This window comes from Phalangium opilio, unplaced genomic scaffold (genome assembly GCF_054372755.1).
Source record: "Phalangium opilio isolate 3A_F unplaced genomic scaffold, DU_Popi_V2 ptg000011l_1, whole genome shotgun sequence".
Classification (NCBI taxonomy): Eukaryota; Metazoa; Arthropoda; class Arachnida; order Opiliones; family Phalangiidae; genus Phalangium; species Phalangium opilio.
The window spans coordinates 3277268-3297624 of NW_028324147.1; the positions used below are offsets into that span (position 1 = coordinate 3277268).

The following is a 20357-nucleotide window of genomic DNA, read 5'->3' on the forward strand; positions in this document are numbered from 1 at the left end:
TTTCGTGCCCCTTATGTAATTATCAGATGTAATTAAAAAAACGGCAGTTTACGTAAACTAAAACCAATAAAGATCACTAACTATTAACTTTTATTGGAGGTAGCTTATATTCGAGTGATGCAATGCGATTGAGTAATTTCTTCTTGATTTTCGATATAATATCTAGCTTGATGTTTACTGCACCCCCGTTTATTTTGTAATTTTCGTTTTCATATTAATGTAGATAAGTAATTTATGCTTAACAATCATAAATATGTTCGAGTTTCATATAAAATTCTCTGTAATTTAGTCAAAATGTTTTTATCCGCGTCTGTGACGTGTTGCGTTCTTTCGTTTTAATTCTACTTAGCCACGGGATTTTTCAAGGGATGGTGAAACAATGAGAAAGCTATGTCTAGGTTAGTTTAGAACCAGATAACAGTAAAAAAGTATTTTTTGAAGAGACCTATCGCTAACTATTGCGTCAGGAAAAAACTATACACTAAAATCGAAAGTTAATTAGTTGTTGGATGTTATATCGTCTTTCAAACAATGACATTGTTTCCATGGACTAATTTTAATGAAGGCATAAGGAATATTCCCGTAAAAATGCATTGCAATGCAGATAGACCTCCTTAAATACTACTCCTTGCCGCTCTTTGCAGCCTGCGGGAAACGGCATGGTGTGTTTTGTTGTTAAGGTTTCACCTACCCTTTAAGAGAGAGAGCGGTAAAAAAAAAATAGGAAAATGTAATACTCGTTTAGATTTCGAAACATTCTTCGACAGTCCGAGACCGACGAAAGTCGGGTCTCGTGTGGTTTCAGGAAAAAAAGTAAAAAAGCCGAAGCAGTCTTGTTTTCGTTCAAACGATTAGTTGGTTGGTAAACTTGGTAGCGTGCGCTGCGGTGTGGTTTCTCGCGCCCGTTTTCTAGTTAAGCCAACTTACGCAGCTTTTGAATAGGTTGATATCAAGTTCAAAATGAAACATGTTGTCGGGTAGTTCAGTCGTGTTTCGTTTGAACCGCGAATCTAATCGCGATAACAAAATGGCATGCGTCCGCGGTGGAAAATACCGTTCTGGATCATTTTCATCCGATGTTGAACAATCTTCCAGAATTTATCCAACTAGCGCGTCAAATCCTAGGATTACTAGTACCAGAGGTTATACTTCGTAAGTATATACCTTTGAACCTTAACCTTATTACAGTATCAAGTTGTAGGGTATCCGAGGTAGTTCTAAAGAGCGGTAGCTCTCTTAGATAAGACTTCATACTGTCTTTAATGCATAATATTTGACATGTACCTAACCAAAACGTGTTGGGTAAGACGTTGCCTGTAAACTTGACCAAAGTTTGCTATGAATTGAGCGCATTTCTAACCTGAATATTCACTTCCTAGCATTATATCAGTTGCATTCGTGATATGCTTAGGAAATATCGTGCTAAACATGATTTAATTAAACTCTAAAGTCTCGCCAGTCAAATAATAACTATAACCAAACATTCTGATTCATTATGCAAATTAGTTTATTTAATAAGATTAGATTTTAACAATTAAATTTCAAAGTTGACTTTAAAACCGATGTCAAAAGTTCAAACAAATATCCTTTTTTTTTAGTTTTAGAATTTTTGCAAAGAAAATAATTCCCAAAACAAACACACTCTTGAACTTTAGTTTCTAAACTCATTTATAAAAAAAGTTCAATTAGTTTTTAAAAACCAACCATTAAAAAATGGTGTTGATGGGAACTCGATTCCACTCGTGAAGCTATAATCCGCGTTCACGTCACGATTTCCAAAACAACCAAGTTTAAAAGCTACAGGTAGATAGATCTTTTTCGTCCCACTTGTTGCGTGTAGTACGCGTGTTGGAAAAAACAGCGCGCAAAAACATAGCGTAGTGTAAAAAGCACCCTAAAGCCGACGACGCCCAATTTGGTGTTAGGAACAGTTACCTTTCAAATTCTTATAAGAGCTTTTTCTATTCAATATCGCTCTCGATTGTAATTAGACTTTTCCGTATATCCATAAGTCTATAAGTGATATGTTCCTCCATAAGTATGACACTACCTATACTTCGTATTGCTACTGAGCTAGTTCGAGGGGGAACGACGGAAGCGAGAATTGAAGTCCTACACTCGGTGGTTAATTTTGCAGAACTTTCATCTAGTTCCTATTTAGTCTGCATTACTAAGCCCAAATTTGACAGCGCCAAAAACAGGCGTCTTTGCTTTTCCTCGAATCTATGACCTACCTCACTCACTTCATGACCAGCTCCAGTTTTTAACCAGAGATTAACAAACTTATGGCGAACATATCTTATAAACTTTTGGTACATCCAAAGATAAAAAACTCAGATAGCAAATATAAAAGCCTTTAGGTATAGTCGGATCGGAATCAGGTTGAAATTTCAGCACGGATAAAAGGCTACGTTTTATATTTTATTTCACTGACTTTTAAAACTGACGATGAACCTGAGGGGTCGCAATCTTTCCGGTGAATTTGTGTTTTTATTACATTTTGAATTTTGTAATGTGATATCAAATTGATATTATATCTATTATAGTTGTTGTAATGGCTATTATTGTAAAAGAAAAGAACCCTTTATTGAATTACATCAAATAATTCTTAACCGGTATCCGCGTGTCCGACCCCTTCACGGCATTAATTAAACAAAAGGTTCGAAGCCCATGTTTTGACAGGATAACCCTTTTAGCAAAAAGAGAAAGCCCGCCAATTTTTCCTTTCATCCCCCCGCCCCCTTTCAATATCGTTAAACAATGGGTGTAATCATTCAACTATCTATTTAAAAGGTATTATCTATTAAATTTCGATTTACTCTTTCTTTAAGGGGGTCTGCTGACCTAGGCCTAAGTTTGACACACTTTTATTCTAGTAACAACTTCCACTTTCAAAATAACTATATAGATATACTCTTTGTGTGGCTTGAAAGATAGTTTAAACAATCTCGTGGAAGCTAACCAATTTTCTCAGGAACTATATCTATACAGACAAATTAATATTATGACTTAAAATTGAATGTAATTGCACACGTTGCAACTGGCAACACTTGTTAATTAATTATCAATAATAAATTAAAAAACACGAGAAACGTTTTTTAAATCAAAAAATAGCTCTGTTATGTACTTCTTCTAAATTTATTTACTAGTTTCTGATAAGATTTCAAACTCGTAAATTCGGTTTTTATCCAAAAAATCTTATTTATATCACGAATTAATTCTGAATCTGCCAAAGAAAAGCAATTAAATTAAAGTAAAACTTAATTCAGGGATAAAAAGAAATAAAAATAAAACTTGGCGAGAGATATACAGTAGAAAAAGAAATATTGAAAATTCCATCGGTTTTTATCAAACGGGTATGTATGAAGTTCGAACCGGTACAACGATTTAACTCTTCAAAAAGATTACGTAATCTTTAAGGATAAATACGATATATTAAATTTAATGGCATTTAGATTTTTCCCTGATAATTAAAAGATGGTAAAATATTTTTAAAACGAATTTAGTCGTATTCATTTTAGGGTTGTTTTCAATAAATTTATTCGAATCCATTGGAGCATAACGCGGAATAGATTTTTGTACCGATCTACTTTCAAGGTCCTATGCCGTTTGTGATATTGTACAAAAAATGTACCTATCATATAAGAATAATATTATTTGATTTTTTTATATATAGTTTTAGACTAATGGAAGGTCGTAGGATGTGGGTGGAGTTCCTTTATTACACCCTGTAAAGTTTTTTTCTATATGAAAAAAATCATAAAATAGGCTTAGCAACGTTTTGAAATTGAAACAAAAGATTCAAAATCGGGAGTGGAATGAGTATAAATGTAGGGCAGAAAGTTACTGGTTTTTAAAAACTTAACTTGGGTGAAAAAATACCGTTGTCCTTGTACTCTGGTTTTTAATGTCAGGAACATTCCCGTAATACCTTAGCTCGGGATACTTTTGAAATAAATTAAAACAAAGAGATTGTGGAAGTCAGATTTAGAAGAAATCTTTCTTAATCTAAGATTAGTATCATTTGTTAAAATTAATTTTGAGATAATTAGGGATGCTGAATCATCCTCAATTTTGTCGGTCAACCACAAATCCTTATTGGGTAATAAAAGGGTTAAGCCTAAATTGAAGAGTTCAAACTTCTTAAGCCTAAATTGAAACTTAAAAGACGTTAAGCCTAAATTGAAACTTAAAACACGTTAAGCCTAAATTCAAACTTTCAAACTAGTTAAGCCTAAATTGAAATTTTCAAACTCTTTAAGCCTAAATTGTAACTTAAAACTCGTTAAGCCTAAATTGAACCCTTTGTGTTTAAACTGGAATTATGAACGCTAACATAAATAAACAAAAACTTTAGAACTCTAAAATTCACTTTAGACCGGCCTAATTATGCTAATCATCTTGATCCAAACCAATTTAGGCCTAATTTCTAAGAATACGATATTTCTTTTACTCTCTCTTTAAAGAGGTTGATAACGGAATTAAACTCAACCCTAAAAGCGGTTTTTACATCATTCTAATGATAATTAAAACTAGCGGCGTCATTATACCGTTTTTAAATGAGAGAGAAAGAGAAAGAGAGAAACCAAAGAAGTTATGGAATAAGAAACTGCCTTCGGGCTACCTTGGCTGATATAAAACAAAACACTTAAATTTCTTTGGTGGTGAAAAAGAAAAACCTAGTTCTAATTGGACCATATAATCGCGTAAGAAAGAGAAAATATTTAATGAGAAACCTCGGACTAAACTATATAGGCATAAATTTCTAATTATGGTAAGGAGAGAGTTTTTCATTGGTTTTCCGCTCTGTTAAACAATAATCGCGTGACGTACTTTTTGACGAAATTGAAGCTAACAGGCGTGAAAAAACGTACCAAACCGAACATTATGAGTCCTTGGAAATTTAGCTGGGATAGAACGGTCGTGAAAAATACAATTTTGTTTTCGCAAAAAATATATATGTACCTGGCATAGGGATACGGTATATCTTTAATATTATTCCGTACTTCTGTATTGTTTCCATATTAAATTGTTTATAATAATTCTTTCCTCCTGAAAAAAATTAAAGGGAAGCTATGAGCCTGCTAAGCCTTTTTCTAATTTTTTTTTAACCCCAGACTTAAGAATTAGAATTAGGCCTATTTTCATATGAACATATTCTTAACCCTTTAAATGTTTGTAAAGATTCCTAACCCTGGGAATTAGACCTACTTTAACGCAAAACATTTACTAACCCTAAATGTTAAACCTACTGAAATCCTAGTAAACTTTTTCAAGAGACTAATGGCACTACACGCAAACGCCTCATAGTCTAGTACCACACACAATGGATAGTTCCCGCCATTACTCGTAATTATCTATTGAATACCTCAATGGCTTCACTCTCTCTTTAACGTAGGTTTTGATTGTAAAATATCTGATTTTTCAATTGCTTTCCCAGCCAATTTTCCGCCATTCTCGCTAGCTAGGGGTAGTCCTTGAAAAGTGATAAAAGGATTTCAGAAATCATATTTTATAATATAAAATCATTATGTCTAGTCAGCGTACGAGGAAAGGTTTTTTTTTTAGTAAAAAGCAAGTCGTTAAGCCTTTGAAATAAAGGTTAAGGCACTCCCCACCAGTGTCCCTACTCCCTAGTAGCAGAAGAAAATAGTATTTTCTTCTGCTAGTAGCTTTATTTGAACAAACAACAAATAAAAAGGCTTAGCAAACAACTATTGTGTCAGCCTTTGAATGCCAGAAGGATTTCCAGGTGACGGAATATCTTTAGAAATTTTTTCCCCGAAAGAAACCTCCCAACAGTAGCTGATTATTGCGTGGTGTGTGCCGCCGTGGTCATTTTTACGCAAGCATAACGAGCACGATTACAATGTCCTTTCATCATAATATCCCTCGGTTTCCTGCCGAGATTATTATTATAATACCGGCTTTTGAGTAGGAAAGTGCGTTACGTAGACTGCTGAAAGGTCGTGACCTTTTTGTTTAATGGCGGGCTTTTAAAGGCGCATTTAAGGGAAGTTAACTCGCGTGTTAGTGCCCTTTTTACGCAAGCTTACCCGTTTTACGATAATTAACGTCGAAAATTGGGTCGCTTAGTTTTTAAGTACTTTGTATTCGGATTAACTTGACTGAATAGGGTAAAGTTTTTTAGATATTAGACGGTTGTTTGATGTGGATGTAAGATTTGTCCTACCTAAGCCTTTTCTTCTTTTCCTCAAACACTAATTAGCTACGCTTGGTCGAAGTTTTGTTTATAAATCAAATTCCTTTGCTTTTATAATGAGAAAATTAAAGACGTACAAATAACGTAACATTAATTTCTATATGGGCAAAATTAGGGCGCTGAGTTGATAACAGTTAAGCCTAAATTTAGTCATAATATTCAGAATTAGGCTTAGCAGAAGAAAATATATTTGGGTGTTTGAAAATTTAAGCCTAATCGCTATAGGGATTAAGGGGATGGCACTAACAGTTATTGTTCAGCAATGTTTAATAGAGTAAAAGGCGGGACGTTGCCTCATCTCTGTAAAATCAAGGAAGGAAATAGGCTTAGAAGGAATTGGTTTATTTCACCACCCTATTCGTAAAGTCAAGTGGCAATAAATGATAAGAAATTTCAACTTAAACTAGTTTTACCAGGTTTTTACTTGAAAAACGGATTTATTAGAATTAAAAACCCGTCCCTTTTCAATTTTTACAAGAGTGGGTCATCGTTTAAAATCAAAACGTTTTATTATGATTTCCCCTCAGACGGTGAAAGTAATTTTTTTTCAGTTTTATTAAATTTGTGAACCGGTATTTATTCCGCCTAAAAAGAGGAAAAACAAGGAAATGGAAAATTTTCTCCCTGTATTTCATTAGTGTCATCGTTTTTACGGTAAATTGACGATGTAATTAGTTAATGAGCTACTGGCCCAAAAAATTCGCCTTGTTTTGAGTAAAGCGATTAAGGAAACAAAAAATGAATTTTCATCACAAAGAAAAATAAATTTTTAAACTAGATTTTATCTCTTGATAAATAGTTTTGTCTCCAAATCCGATTTATTTTTAAAATAAGGTAGATTTAACAATAAAAGTCAATGGTTTTAAAATCCTTTATTTAACTAACGGGGAAAAGAACAATAATTTAAACCATTTTCCTTTAAATTAAAGCTAAAATTATCTCTTTATATAAAAATAAGTTGATGAAACTGAAAGTTCCCGCAAATATGGCATTTGACTTTTGGCGGGTTATTTCCTCGAAGTCACGTGTTTATGGAGCTTGCGCCTTAGACCTTGAAAAGTTGAAATTTTTAGGCTTCGCCATTTTTGTGAAATCGTCGAGTTGGAATTTTAATGATGTTATAGAATTATCGCGCGTGAATTGAGGATAGATTAAAATACTATCATTTTAATCGTGATATATTAACGTAGTTTTTATAATGTGAGTCGCTTTATATTGGTAGTGTTTCGGCGGATATCTTGAAAGAGAAACCACAGTCTCATTCTGGTCGGATCGGTGGAAAAACCCAAACTAGGCCTAACAGCCCAGACCCCAGGCTCTTGGTGATGGAAGTAGGACTTCGAGTTGTTCGTGGTCCGGATTGGAAATGGGGAAACCAAGATGGTAATTAAAAACATTTAAATTTCATTAATAAGCGCGTAAATCATAGGCCTAACGAATCTCTATGGGTTGGTTAGATGGGGAAGGACATGTAGGAACAGTGGTTGAAATAGGCAAAGCCGGCAGCGCTACCTCTCCAGACAAAACTGTCGTTGTACAATGGGATTCCGGGTCTCGGACCAACTATAGAGTTGGATATCAAGGAGCTTATGATCTGAGAATCTTTGACAATGCTCAGATAGGCGTTAAACATCCAAATATCATTTGTGACGCTTGTCGGAAACATGGAATTGCGGGTATCAAATGGAGATGTCACCGTTGCTTTGATTTTGATCTTTGCACGCAGTGTTACATGTCAGATAAACACGATTTGACGCATACGTTCCTAAGATTTGAAACTGCCGCTTCAGCAGGGTATGTTTTTCAAAATATTTCTGGTGTTTACACGAAGAGTGTTTATTGAACGCGTGAAATTTCCATATAGAGTTGAAATGCCAAAAAGACAAGGGGCAACTAAAGTTCAAGCTAAAGGAATATTTCACGGCGCTCGCGTACTAAGGGGACCTGATTGGGATTGGGGGAATCAAGGTAGGGTTTTGTGGCTTTTGGAATTTGCTTAAAAAAAAGTATTTCAAAAATGCTAGAAACTCTGTTCCTATTTCTTAGATGGTGGAGAAGGAAAAACGGGGAAAGTTAATGATATCAGAGGCTGGGACAATGAATCAGGACGTAGTGTAGCCAATGTTACTTGGACAACTGGCTCAACCAATGTTTATAGGCTTGGCCATAAAGGGAAAGTTGATTTAAAGTACTTACAAGAAGCCCCTGGTGGTTATTACTACCGGGATCACTTACCCATCTTAGGCCAAACGGTTGAAGCGCACCAAACCAAATATCCTTCTGTTCAACACCCTCAATTTAATGTTGGGGACAAAGTCAAAGTATTACTCGATGTAGAAACTTTGAAAGTCATGCAAGAAGGTCACGGAGGCTGGAATCCTCGGATGGCTGAGGTATGAAAGCTTTAAAGTTATTTGGAAACTCCGAGTTTTGATTTTTCAAAGCTAATAATCTTTAATTTTTTTATAGTTTATCGGAAAATTAGGAACAGTTCATCGTGTAACTGATAGAGGAGATATCAGGGTTCAATATGAGGGCTGCAATAATCGCTGGACTTTTCATCCTGGAGCTTTAACCAAAGTTATGTCTTATTCTGTCGGAGATATGGTTCGAGTTATAGATGACGCTTGTAAAGTCAAGGAACTACAAAAAGGACACGGAGAATGGGTTGAAATCATGAAAGGAGTAAGTATTATATTATTGAGGCGGTTTGGTTTTATTCATAGATAGATGGCTCTCCTGTCGAATATAAGGGGTGGGGTTTCTTTACTTGAGATCTGACCAATCAAAACACAGTATTTCTCTGATAGCGCCGTCTATTGGTGGGTGGTTTTAGGGATGACCGTCGCGTGTTGGCGGGTGGTTTTAGGGATTACCGTCGCGTGTTGGCGGGTGGTTTTAGGGATTACCGTCGCGTGTTGGCGGGTGGTTTTAGGGATTACCGTCGCGTGTTGGCGGGTGGTTTTAGGGATTACCGTCGCGTGTTGGCGGGTGGTTTTAGGGAATACGGCCGCCCGTTGGCGGGTGGTTTTAGGGAATACGGCCGCCCGTTGGCGGGTGGTTTTTAGGGAATTCCGTCGCCCGTTGACGGGTGGTTTTTAGGGAATTCCGCCGCCCGTTGACGGGTGGTTTTTAGGGAATACCGTCGCCCGTCGACGGGTGGTTTTTAGGGAATACCGTCGACGGGTGGTTTTTAGGGAATACCGTCGCCCGTCGACGGGTGGTTTTTAGGGAATTCCGCCGCCCGTTGACGGGTGGTTTTTAGGGAATACCGTCGCCCGTCCACGGGTGGTTTTTAGGGAATACCGTCGCCCGTCCACGGGTGGTTTTTAGGGAATTCCGCCGCCCGTCCACGGGTGGTTTTTAGGGAATTCCGCCGCCCGTCCACGGGTAGTTTTAAGGGAATACCGTCGCCCGTCCACGGGTGGTTTTTAGGGAATTCCGCCGCCCGTCCACGGGTAGTTTTAAGGGAATACCGCCGCCCGTCGGCGGGTGGTTTTTAGGGATTACCGCCTCCCGTGGTCGGGTGGTTTTTAAGGAATACCGCCGCCCATTAAGAATATTTGTCCAGATATAATTAAAGAGAACAAATTTTAATTTTCAATTAGGCTTTAGGAAAAATGGGTAAAATCACCAAAGTCTATTCTGATGGAGATTTGAGAGTTATAGTAGACGGTCAAACGTGGACGTTCAACCCTCTATGCGTCACTTTAATGCCCGGTTCTGCCACTGAAATTAATAATACAATGACAGCCAATCAGAGAGAAGAACATACTAGTAATACTTTTTTTTTATATAAATTTAGTAAAAAGAAGAAAATTTAACGTTTTAGCGCGTTTCCAGACCCGCTTTTGAGTTATTTATTGGGCGATCAAGCTCACCAACATCCAGAAACGACGAGTAACGATCGTTTAGTTCGCGAGGCTGCTCAAGGTCACACGGAAATTGTCAGGGAAAGTTTACAAAAGCATCCTGAAAGAGTTGATCAAAAAAGTTCCGGCAAAACTGCCTTGCAAGTCGCTTGTCATCAAGGACACATGGAAATTGTTCGAATTATTTTACAATTGGGAGCCAATATGGAGGTTCAAGACGATGACGGAGATACCGCTCTTCATTATTCGGCTTTTGGGAATCAACCGGAAATAATGGAGCTGTTATTGAAGAAAGGCGCCGCTCTTGATTCTATCAATAAAGCCAGATGCAGCGCGCTTCACGTAGCTGTCAATAAGCAACACGTGAATTGCGTCAAAGTTCTATTAAAATATCGATGTAATGTAAATATACAGGTATACTAATCTTAATTAATTAATTAATTAACTCTTTTTAATGATTTTAAAAGGGAATATAACCTTAATAATTTCTTAATTAATTTCAACAGGATTCTTACGGAGATACAGCTTTACACGATGCTATTGGCAAAGATAACGTAGAAATTATAGATTTACTCGTCAGTGTTCCTGAAGTTGATTTTTCTTTGCGCAATAAACGTGGTTTTAATGTCTTGCATCATGCTGCACTTAAAGGAAATAATTTGTACGTTAATTTAATTAACTTCATTTCTTTTAATCTGACGCGTAATTTACTAATTTTAATGTGTAATTTTTTACTTTTAGCGCAACTGAGAGGTTGCTTTTAAGAACGCGGCAAATTGTAGACGTTAAGAAAGATGATGGATTTGCCGCTTTGCACTTAGCCGCTTTGAATGGACATTTTCATGTTGCCGAAACACTTTTGCATCAAGTATGTAATTATTTTGGGCCCATTTAGGCCCAATCTAAATTAAATTTCAATATTCTTTAGGGCCTTTGCGATATTGAGATCAGAAATAATCGCAAACAAACTCCGTTACTCTTAGCAGTAAATCAGGGGCATTACGCTGTGATAGAACTTCTTTTAGGCATCGGTAATGCCAATGTTAACGCAGAGGATGAAGATGGAGATACCGCTTTGCATTTAGCCCTGATGAGGCAAGGACTATTAAGAGTCGAGGCTGATTTAACTGACGCTCCTAATATAGCTGCTGTAAGTATTTTAAGAGTTTTATTTCACGCGTCGCAAATGACTGGCAACGTACTTGTCTGCAATTGGAAAAGTAACTTTAATAGTTTAATTATAATTTTTGTTTTATATTAGATTATAAATCAGCTGCATTCTATTAAGAAGGAACATAACATGGGTTTAGCAGTCGCTTGTTTATTAGCCCAAAAAGGAGCTGATTTAAATCGTAAAAATAGAAAAGGAAAAACTCCGTTAGATCTAGTCACAGAAACACCCGTGAAAGAATATCTAATTCAACAGAGTTTATCCAGAAAGTAAGAAAGAGTCGCCTTAACCAATCTAATAGTAACTAACATTAATTTAATTTAAATAATTAATTTTTTTAATAGCATTCAAGCAATATCATTAGCTCCGGGCGAACTTTGCGAACCCGCGTCTTCCATGTCACAACAGCTAGGTTCCGAGGATGCCCCTCCTACAACAGAAACTGAGTGCATGATATGTTGCGATTTAAAGGCTAATGTGCTCTTTGAACCTTGCGGACATTGCGTCACTTGCATAGATTGCTCCATAAGGATGAAGAAATGTATCGCGTGCCAAGATGTTATTGTCAAGAAAATAGGCCCTGGTAATTTTTGTTATTATTCCTCTTTCAAATTTGTTTCCCAGTCAAATTAGCCTTATTCCTGATGATCAGCGCCAACTTCCTATAGCGGCGACTTTGAGAACTACTGTAATCGTCAAGCCAACCAGATTTCGCTAAAATCTGGTGACTCATTTATGATTTTTGGTAAGACACCCCCCCCCCCCCGAGAGTGCCCGTGCACTGACGTCACCAGACTTTAGCGGCATCTGATTGGCTTGCCGCTTACAGTAGTTCTCAAAGTCGCCGCTATGGAAAGGTGGCGCTGATCAGGAATAAGCTACGCTAATTCCCAGGGTTTAATCTTAAAGTTGGTTAACATGGAAGCGTAGATGAGGTTATTAGTAAGATTTCTCCGTAAATTTTATTCCTTAGGTGGTCGAATTATATCTTCTGAGGCTCGTGACGTCAGTGTTCTAAGAATTCATTATCTCGAGACTAAAATTCAAGAAATCGAAGAAGCCCAGTGTTGCTCAATTTGTATGGAAGCCAGACGGAGTGTAGCCTTTTTGTGTGGTCACGGGGCTTGCGTCGGATGTGCCCAAACTTTAAAAACTTGTCACATGTGTCGCAAAACTATTACTAAAAAAATAAATCTCTACTAAAAATGTAGATATTATTATTATTATCAAGTCGGAAGCTCTTTTTTTTAGATAAATGAGCGAAATGTACATACATAGTCAAAGACCGAGTGACGTTGGAAAAAAACAGTTTTTAAAACAATTAATAAATAATAGTGTGGTACTTGTTATATTAATTATTAATTATTAATTATCAAGTTTTTAACCTCATTAAATATATATGAAAAAAAAAATTAAAAACTAAGAAAGGAAGTCAAAGTATCGAATGATTTTTGAATCTCAATGATATTAATTTAAATTATCATGAAATAATTGGGTTGGTTTAATTTAAATTAATTAAACCAATTTAAATGTAGTTAACTTTAAGTTTAGTTTTTAATTAGTTTGAAATCAATCTAGTTGAAAATAAATAATAGAACCTATTTAAATAATTAATTTCAGAATTAATTAATTAAGATATTTAGTGGAAATATTTTTATACAGATTTAAATTAATTAATGTATGCCTTTTTTTTTTAATGTAATGTGAACTTTTAATTACTTTAATCATGCTTAGTTTTACGAGAATTTTCAATTTGTATTTGTCCCTTTTAAATCTTAATAATTGATATTGTTGTGTAATTAATTATATTATACTTATTAAAAGAAAATTCAAAATCGTGTTTGAAAGAAAAATATTTATTCTTAAAATATTTCGCGGATGATTTAATTAATAATTAATGAATAAAAATGATGATAAACATATCAGATCTCTTTTAACTTCTTTCTTTAATAGGAATAAATATTTTTCTGGTTTGATTTAATTCAATTCAATTAATTGCCGCTATTCTATCCTTTCTCCTTTTATCTTTAAATTAAATTCTTTTTTTTTTTTTGCTCTAATTAATTTTAGTAATTGGTTTTCTAGATGGAAGGTATTATAATATTTAATGCCCAAAACGCACGAAAATCTGGCGGTATTAAATTTATTGGAGAACTTAATAGAATCTCTAATAAAATATAAAACAAATTTTTTATACTATCAAAATACAGAGTGACAAGTATTTTTCATGAATTTAACTAACTAGGCCTAGGGTTTCCTCGTTTCTATAATAATAAATAATTATTACTTTTATTAGTTACTTTAATGTTGCTATACGTGAATATTTGTATCAAGTATTATTATATGGTAATAATGTATCATTTAATTGTACATAAAAGTATTCATTCAGTAGACTTTAAAAGTTCTTAATTCGAAATTAATATTAATTTTGTTATTTTTAGCCAAATTAGTTTCGGAAAGGTGAGTTTTGAATTTGACCTTTTAATATTTCAACCAATCAGAATCATTCTTGTTCAGACAGTTCAGGTTCATGTAGAGGATATTGGATTCTGCGGTCCGGAGCACAAAATATGTACATAACAGTATTCATATTCATTCAGTAAACTTTATAAATCCTTAATTCCAATGCGAAATTAATAATAATTTTGTTATTTTTAGCGATATCAGTTTCGGAAAGGTCAGTTTTGAATTTGGCGGGGAATGTTAGAGTTTGACCTTTCATCCTTTTAATTTTTCAACCAATCAGAATCATTCTTGTTCAGGTTCATGTAGAGGATCTTGGATTCTGCTGTCGAGAGAACAAAAGATGCGTCGTAGTCGAAGTTTTTCTTAATAATTTTAAAAATTAATTAGTTTTAGTTACAATTTATGATATAAAAACGTACGTTTATAGTTCTTAAAGGAACAGAATGACGAATTTATGATAAAAACTGTATATTTTTGAGGGTAGTTGACAATTAATTGGTAAGCCTTGGCTTTAATTTAAGTGCCAATCAATGTTTGTTTACTTTTTTTAGGAACCTTTCTTCTTCTTGCGATAAGAGTTTCTTAACATTCCCCTCATTACTGATAAGTGATAATTGTTTTCTTTCTCTATTAAAGATGTAAATATAAATGCCATGGCTGCTACAAACCCTGGATATCAGTCATTCATGCCATTTAACGAAGATGCAGAAACCTCACAAGAGAGTGGGGTTATGATCCATGTTGTTCCCGAAAGTGGAAGATGTAAGTCAGCTGTTAAAATTATAATTCTTATGAAAGTTGTAGACTTGTAGGTATAAGGATCTATCTATTTCTTAGCTCGATGGAACCATATTGAAGATTTAGACTCATTTTTCACAAGAATATCCTTTTTATAGATAGCTAGTTCGATAAACTTAAGTTTCTTACATTTCCCTTAATTGTTAAATTATTTATTTAAGTCTATCATTATCATCAAAAACATGGTTTTTCTTGTATGATGCTTCAAGAAGTTCTAGAGTTATTGTAAGTTACATGATCTTACCTTAAGATTTAAGGTTTAGTGTCATTTTATAAATCTTGTTTTAGTCAGTTCATATTTGTGGTGCTTTTCTCTACCTTTCTACTTCAATGTGTTGACTACTCAGTGTTATTTAAAGACAAGCCTATTGGCAATGTCACAGATGGGCGTAAAGTTAGCCTTAATGATGCAGTGGTCCCCATAGGCCAATGTGTTAGAGGGTAAGCTATTTCAGGGTTCGTACGGAACCTGGATAACCTGGAAAACCTGGATAAGTCAGGGATATGAAAAATAGGGGAAAAAGTCAGGGATAAGTCAGGGATTTAAAGAAAAATCCTAAAAAGTCAGGGATATGTCAGGGATTTCGTTTGGTATATCAAACCAGGCTTCGAGCAATGCCAAATATGAGCCAGTTGTGAAAAGTAGGCTGACCTTAAAATGGTCAGGGATAACCTAGAAAAGTCAGGGATTTTCAATGTTAAAATTTTGTACGAACCCTGTATTTAGATCATTAATGTTAAGGGAGTATCTTTAATTTTAAATATTTATTTTAGCCTAAGCCCTACTTTAGTCATTTGTCTACTGGTAGCTCTGGTTTTTTGGCTTCTTAGGCTCGTCAAAGTTGTGTATCACTGCTTCCAATATCTGGAAATTCGTGCCTTTTATTCAACAGCTTTGAAAGTTTCATCTGTAAGATGATATTTATTTGTTAATTCATGGGAGAATTTTTAACTTATTTAAGCAAGTGTTTATCAGAGTGATTTAGACAATATGACGTGGCATGAGGTCCAACAAAGACTCTTGGAAGTCCAACGCGAACAACAAATGTGCATACATAAAAGGGAATTAACCGACTTAGACATCTATCATAGAATTCTCAGGTTTAAAAACTATATGGTAGCTATGGTTAATAAAGATCTCTTACCTTTGAGATATTCTCCACCTTTCATTGGAGATGTGTAAGTTTACTTAATAATTATTAATTAAATTAAATTGATTAATAAATTAATTAATTAATTAATTAAGCATCTTTTAATAATATTAGGATATTTCTCACTAACGGATTGAAGTATAATCTGGAAATTGTTTTATTTTGTAAGATTTTTATTTTATTTTATTTTATTTTATAAGGATTATTGTAATTAGTTTAATTATAATTTAATTTAATTATTTATGTAGGGGGACCATGGGCTCCATTTGATAATAATTGGCATTTAAAAGAAGATTATAAAATTGCCAGTAAAAGAAAGTTATTAGCTAATGAGTAATATTGACATTTTATTATATTTTATTGTTATTTAATTAAAATTTAATAATTTCTAATTAAATAATTAAATAATTTCCAGACTTTCTAAACATATATTATGGATAGGAATAGCCAATTTTCTTTTGTGCCCGCTAATTTTGCTTTGGCAGGTGCTTTATTCCTTTTTTCACTACGCTGAGATTTTAAAACGTGAACCAGGAGCTCTAGGTGCACGAAGATGGTCCATGTATGCCAGGTTATATCTTAGACACTTTAATGAACTTGATCACGAATTAAACGCCAGGTAATTAAATTAACATCTATTAATATTAATTAATTAATTCTTAACATTACAACTCTGTATTTATTTATTTATTTAGGTTTAGTCGTGGCTACAAAGTAGCTAATCAATATATGGGCATTTTTTCTTCTCATATTATGTCTATTGTTGCAAAGTAATTATTTTTAATTAGCTGTTTATTAAGGGAATTAATTATTATATTTATCTTTTAGGAATGTTGCTTTTTTTGCTGGTTCTGTTTTAGCTGTTCTTGTGGGATTAACAGTTTATGACGAAGATGTTTTAACTGTTGAACATGTTTTAACTACAATTACAATTTTGGGTTTTGCTTTAGCTGGTTGTCGGGTTTTTATCCCAGATGAAGTAATTTTGATTAAATTACAATTAATTAGCCTTATTCCTGATCAGCGCCATCTACCCATAGCGGTGACTTTGAGAACTACTGTAAGCGGCAAGCCAATCAGATGTCGCTAAAATCTGGTGACGTCATTTTTGGTAAGACCCGTGAGTGCCAGTCAGTGACGTCACCAGATTTTAGCGACATCTGATTGGCTTGCCGCTTACAGTAGTTCTCAAAGTCGCCGCTATGGGTAGGTGGCGCTGATCAGGAATAAGGCTGATTAACCCAAATTGAACTATTAACTAATTTAATCTTTACAGCATCTTGTTTGGTGTCCGGAAAAGTTAATGATGAATATTTTAGCTCACATTCATTATATCCCTGATGATTGGAAAGGTCATGCTCACACTTACAAAGTCCGTAACGCGTTTGCCCAATTGTTTCAGTACAAAGCTGTAGGTTAAATTGGGTTTAATTTTAATTTTAATTAATGTCAATTTTTTTAATTTATGATTGATAATTAATTACAGGCCTACTTAATTGAAGAACTACTTAGCCCCATCATCACGCCTATTATTTTATGTTTTTATCTCCGTCATCGCTCTTTAGACATAGTAGACTTTTACAGAAATTTTACTGTTGATGTGGCGGGAGTTGGTGATGTTTGTTCTTTTGCTCAAATGGATGTCAAAAAACACGGAAATTCCGATGTAAGTGGTTTAATTTGGTTCATTTTGACGAGAGTGGAAGATTTGGGGGATTTAGAACATGTTGTAAATTTGTAACATTATATGTTAGTGGCTAAGTGAACCTGATGAAGGCGTTCCTTCTACTCAAAAAGCTGAAAACGGGAAAACTGAATTATCTTTGATGCATTTTACAGTAAGTATTTTATAATTATTTGTCAAAGTAGGCTTAGGTATTAGGTCAAAGTAGGCTTAGGAATTAGGTCAAAGTAGGCTTAGGGATTAGGTCAAAGTAGGCTTAGGGATTAGGTCAAAGTAGGCTTAGGGATTAGGTCAAAGTAGGCTTAGGAATTAGGTCAAAGTAGGCTTAGGGATTAGGTCAAAGTAGGCTTAGGTATTAGGTCAAAGTAGGCTTAGGGATTAGGTCAAAGTAGGCTTAGGGATTAGGTCAAAGTAGGCTTAGGGATTAGGTCAAAGTAGGCTTAGGGATTAGGTCAAAGTAGGCTTTGGGATTAGGTCAAAGTAGGCTTAGGGATTAGGTCAAAGTAGGCTTAGGGATTGGGTCAAAGTAGGCTTAGGAATTAGGTCAAAGTTTGACTCTTCTTATTTTATTTAGCTAACAAATCCAACTTGGACTCCACCTGATCATGCCAACCAATTCCTTACAAGTCTAAGAGCCCAAGGTATTTGAAAAAAGTAATGCTAAGTACTTTTAAGGATTCATTTATACTTGGTTTTCATGCATAGCTCGTCAAGATGCTGATCATCTTGGATACACAGATACAGACAACCCTCTATATTCATCCTTGCATTCTTTATCTTCTATGAGTGCTGGTGTAAGCCTTACAACTATTTAAACAATCCCAGCTTAGAGAATTTTCAAGTTTTGACATTACTATTCTAATTTCAGTATGCTAATCTGATGTTCAGCATTCAAAGGTCAAACTTTGACCATCGTCCAGCGCCAATAGTGACGAATAATGATAGAAGGGAACCCACTAGTCTCATCACTTCTTCATTAGGCCGAAGTGTCAATCAAAATGTATCTTCTTCACCTTGGGGCAGTGGTGGAGTGGTTACCGGAGGTATCAGTCAAACGGAAGGTCCTCTAAATAATAATAGTGCTGGATTACTAACTAGGTAAATATAAAATTGGAATTTAGGCTTTATAATTAGTTTTTTTTGTTAATTTCTTGTTTTATTTTACAGTTTGCAACCAAGCTATAATCATGATAGGGAACTTTACTCGTCTCATTTTATGGATAACACAAGACCAGATGCTCCTGTGGAGTTTACTGCTGCCAATATGAGTTTGAGCACTTTGTATATGCATCAGGTAAGATTAAATAGATTTAGGCTTAGGAATTAGGCCAAAGTAGGCTTAGGAATTAGGCCAAAGTAGGCTTAGGAATTAGGCCAAACTAGGCTTAAGGAATTAGGCCAAACTAGGCTTAAGGAATTAGGCCAAACTAGGCTTAGGAATTAGGCCAAACTAGGCTTAGGAATTAGGCCAAACTAGGCTTAGGAATTAGGCCAAACTAGGCTTAGGAATTAGGCCAAACTAGGCTTAGGAATTAGGCCAAACTAGGCTTAGGAATTAGGCCAAACTAGGCTTAGGAATTAGGCCAAACTAGGCTTAGGAATTAGGCCAAACTAGGCTTAGAAATTAGGCCAAACTAGGCTTAAGGAATTAGGCCAAACTAGGCTTAAGGAATTAGGCCAAACTAGGCTTAGGAATTAGGCCAAACTAGGCTAAGGAATTAGGCCAAACTAGGCTTAGGAATTAGGCCAAACTAGGCTTAGGAATTAGGCCAAACTAGGCTTAGGGATTTTTTCAATTTCTATAGTGGCTAACACATTTAAAAATAATTCAATGGTATCTTTGAAGCTTCATGATCTTCATAGAAGAAGTCCCGCGACTTCAGTTTTGAACTCAATAGACAGAAGCCAAACGATTGATCCAAGGGTGCAACAACAAGCCATTTGGCAACGTCCTAGTAGAAACATGCCTGGAATTGTGGAATCTCCGTTTGAAATGGAAGAGAGGGAAGATAGAAATCACGAACACCAACCCCTGCTAAGGGACAAAAAGTAAGCTTAGCTTTAAAGTCAAAAAACAATAAAAAGAAAAAAAAAAGACTTAATAATCAAATTCTACGTAAGAAGTAAGATCAATGCATATATTTTATTATTTAAATATTTTATAATACTAAAAATAATTGTGACGTCCTTAAGAAGGTAAGCTTAATTAAATTTAAGAATTAAACAGTGCGCTAAGAAATTAAGAATATTATAGATTTAAGCTTCTTAAAGCTCTTAATTATAGGTTGTTTCTAATTTTTTAAATAATATCTAGTCAATAAATATAAATTTACATAAAATTAATACGCGCACAAAATGGTAATTAAAATATAATAGCTCCCGTATTCTCCTTATAATTTATATATTATTGGGTATTTTTTAAATAATGTAAAATTATACATAGCAACAACGTGTATTGTAATATTTTTCTTCAATTCTTACTTAGTTTAATTATTATATCAGAAATTTGTTCTTTTGTAAATAATCGAGTTACAAAAAAGAAAAGAGTTAGGTTCAATGCAATTTTTTAACTGAAATTAGGCTTAGCAGACAAAAAAAAACCGTTACAGCTCTGTTGGTTTTTATTTAATTTTATTTCAATTGTTTAATTGATTTTTGTAGATATTGTACGATATAAATCTAGATTGGAGTTTTATATTATTTAGGATTGTGTTGATTTTGTTCTAATACGGAAGAATAAAGTATTAGATATTTTGATAGTACAATCTCCAAGTTTTTGAATTTCAAATATTGAGTTTGTGACGTCATCACTCTCGTGACGAAGTAAGTAGGCCTGTTTTGTGCGAGGGAACCGACACTTTTTTATATCCTGTGCGTTTGTAGTGTATTTTTTTACGAGAAAAGGTATGACACGTCCGAACAAAGATTCAAAATATAATATTTAACGAGATTCGTTGCGAAATGTTTGTTTTAATGTTAAAAAAATTAATTA

General features: G+C 34.5%; 2 protein-coding genes and 1 long non-coding RNA gene across 3 annotated transcripts; 2 read left to right on the forward strand and 1 right to left on the reverse strand.

Moving 5' to 3' along the window:
- Nucleotides 1-7259: 7259 nt before the first annotated feature.
- mib2 (E3 ubiquitin-protein ligase mind bomb 2) lies at nt 7260-13659 on the forward strand. Its single transcript, XM_089858125.1, has 13 exons — nt 7260-7606; nt 7681-8017; nt 8088-8191; nt 8270-8616; nt 8693-8908; nt 9832-10000; nt 10067-10509; nt 10602-10756; nt 10837-10963; nt 11024-11245; nt 11357-11535; nt 11611-11849; nt 12240-13659. The coding sequence occupies exons 1-13, from the start codon at nt 7549-7551 to the stop codon at nt 12467-12469; spliced, it is 2826 nt and encodes a 941-aa protein (XP_089714251.1). The 5' UTR covers nt 7260-7548; the 3' UTR covers nt 12470-13659.
- Nucleotides 13196-14374, reverse strand: LOC149709883 (uncharacterized). The gene is made up of 2 exons (XR_016376272.1): nt 14275-14374; nt 13196-14054 (listed from the first exon to the last, which is right to left on the reverse strand). It is a non-coding gene; the product is annotated as an uncharacterized LOC149709883 (long non-coding RNA).
- Atg9 (autophagy-related protein 9) lies at nt 14374-20130 on the forward strand. Its single transcript, XM_089858126.1, has 19 exons — nt 14374-14494; nt 14570-14612; nt 14690-14755; nt 14819-14971; nt 15305-15440; nt 15507-15709; nt 15796-15845; nt 15930-16014; nt 16097-16300; nt 16377-16451; nt 16510-16660; nt 16958-17092; nt 17168-17347; nt 17436-17519; nt 17940-18006; nt 18071-18159; nt 18234-18463; nt 18533-18659; nt 19212-20130. The coding sequence occupies exons 1-19, from the start codon at nt 14386-14388 to the stop codon at nt 19416-19418; spliced, it is 2394 nt and encodes a 797-aa protein (XP_089714252.1). The 5' UTR covers nt 14374-14385; the 3' UTR covers nt 19419-20130.
- The last annotated feature ends 227 nt before the right edge of the window (nt 20131-20357 follow it).

What these genes read in the sequence shown, in the direction of transcription:
- mib2 (XM_089858125.1), top strand. Translation starts at nt 7,549, where the DNA reads ATGGAAGTAGGACTTCGAGTTGTTCGTGGTCCGGATTGGAAATGGGGA. An exon ending in CCGAAACACTTTTGCATCAA is followed by an intron (nt 10,964 to 11,023) that starts GTATGTAATTAT and finishes AATATTCTTTAG; the next exon opens with GGCCTTTGCGATATTGAGAT. An exon ending in TGTCAAGAAAATAGGCCCTG is followed by an intron (nt 11,850 to 12,239) that starts GTAATTTTTGTT and finishes TTTATTCCTTAG; the next exon opens with GTGGTCGAATTATATCTTCT.
- Atg9 (XM_089858126.1), top strand. Translation starts at nt 14,386, where the DNA reads ATGGCTGCTACAAACCCTGGATATCAGTCATTCATGCCATTTAACGAA. An exon ending in GGGTTTTTATCCCAGATGAA is followed by an intron (nt 16,661 to 16,957) that starts GTAATTTTGATT and finishes TAATCTTTACAG; the next exon opens with CATCTTGTTTGGTGTCCGGA. An exon ending in AATTGTTTCAGTACAAAGCT is followed by an intron (nt 17,093 to 17,167) that starts GTAGGTTAAATT and finishes AATTAATTACAG; the next exon opens with GCCTACTTAATTGAAGAACT.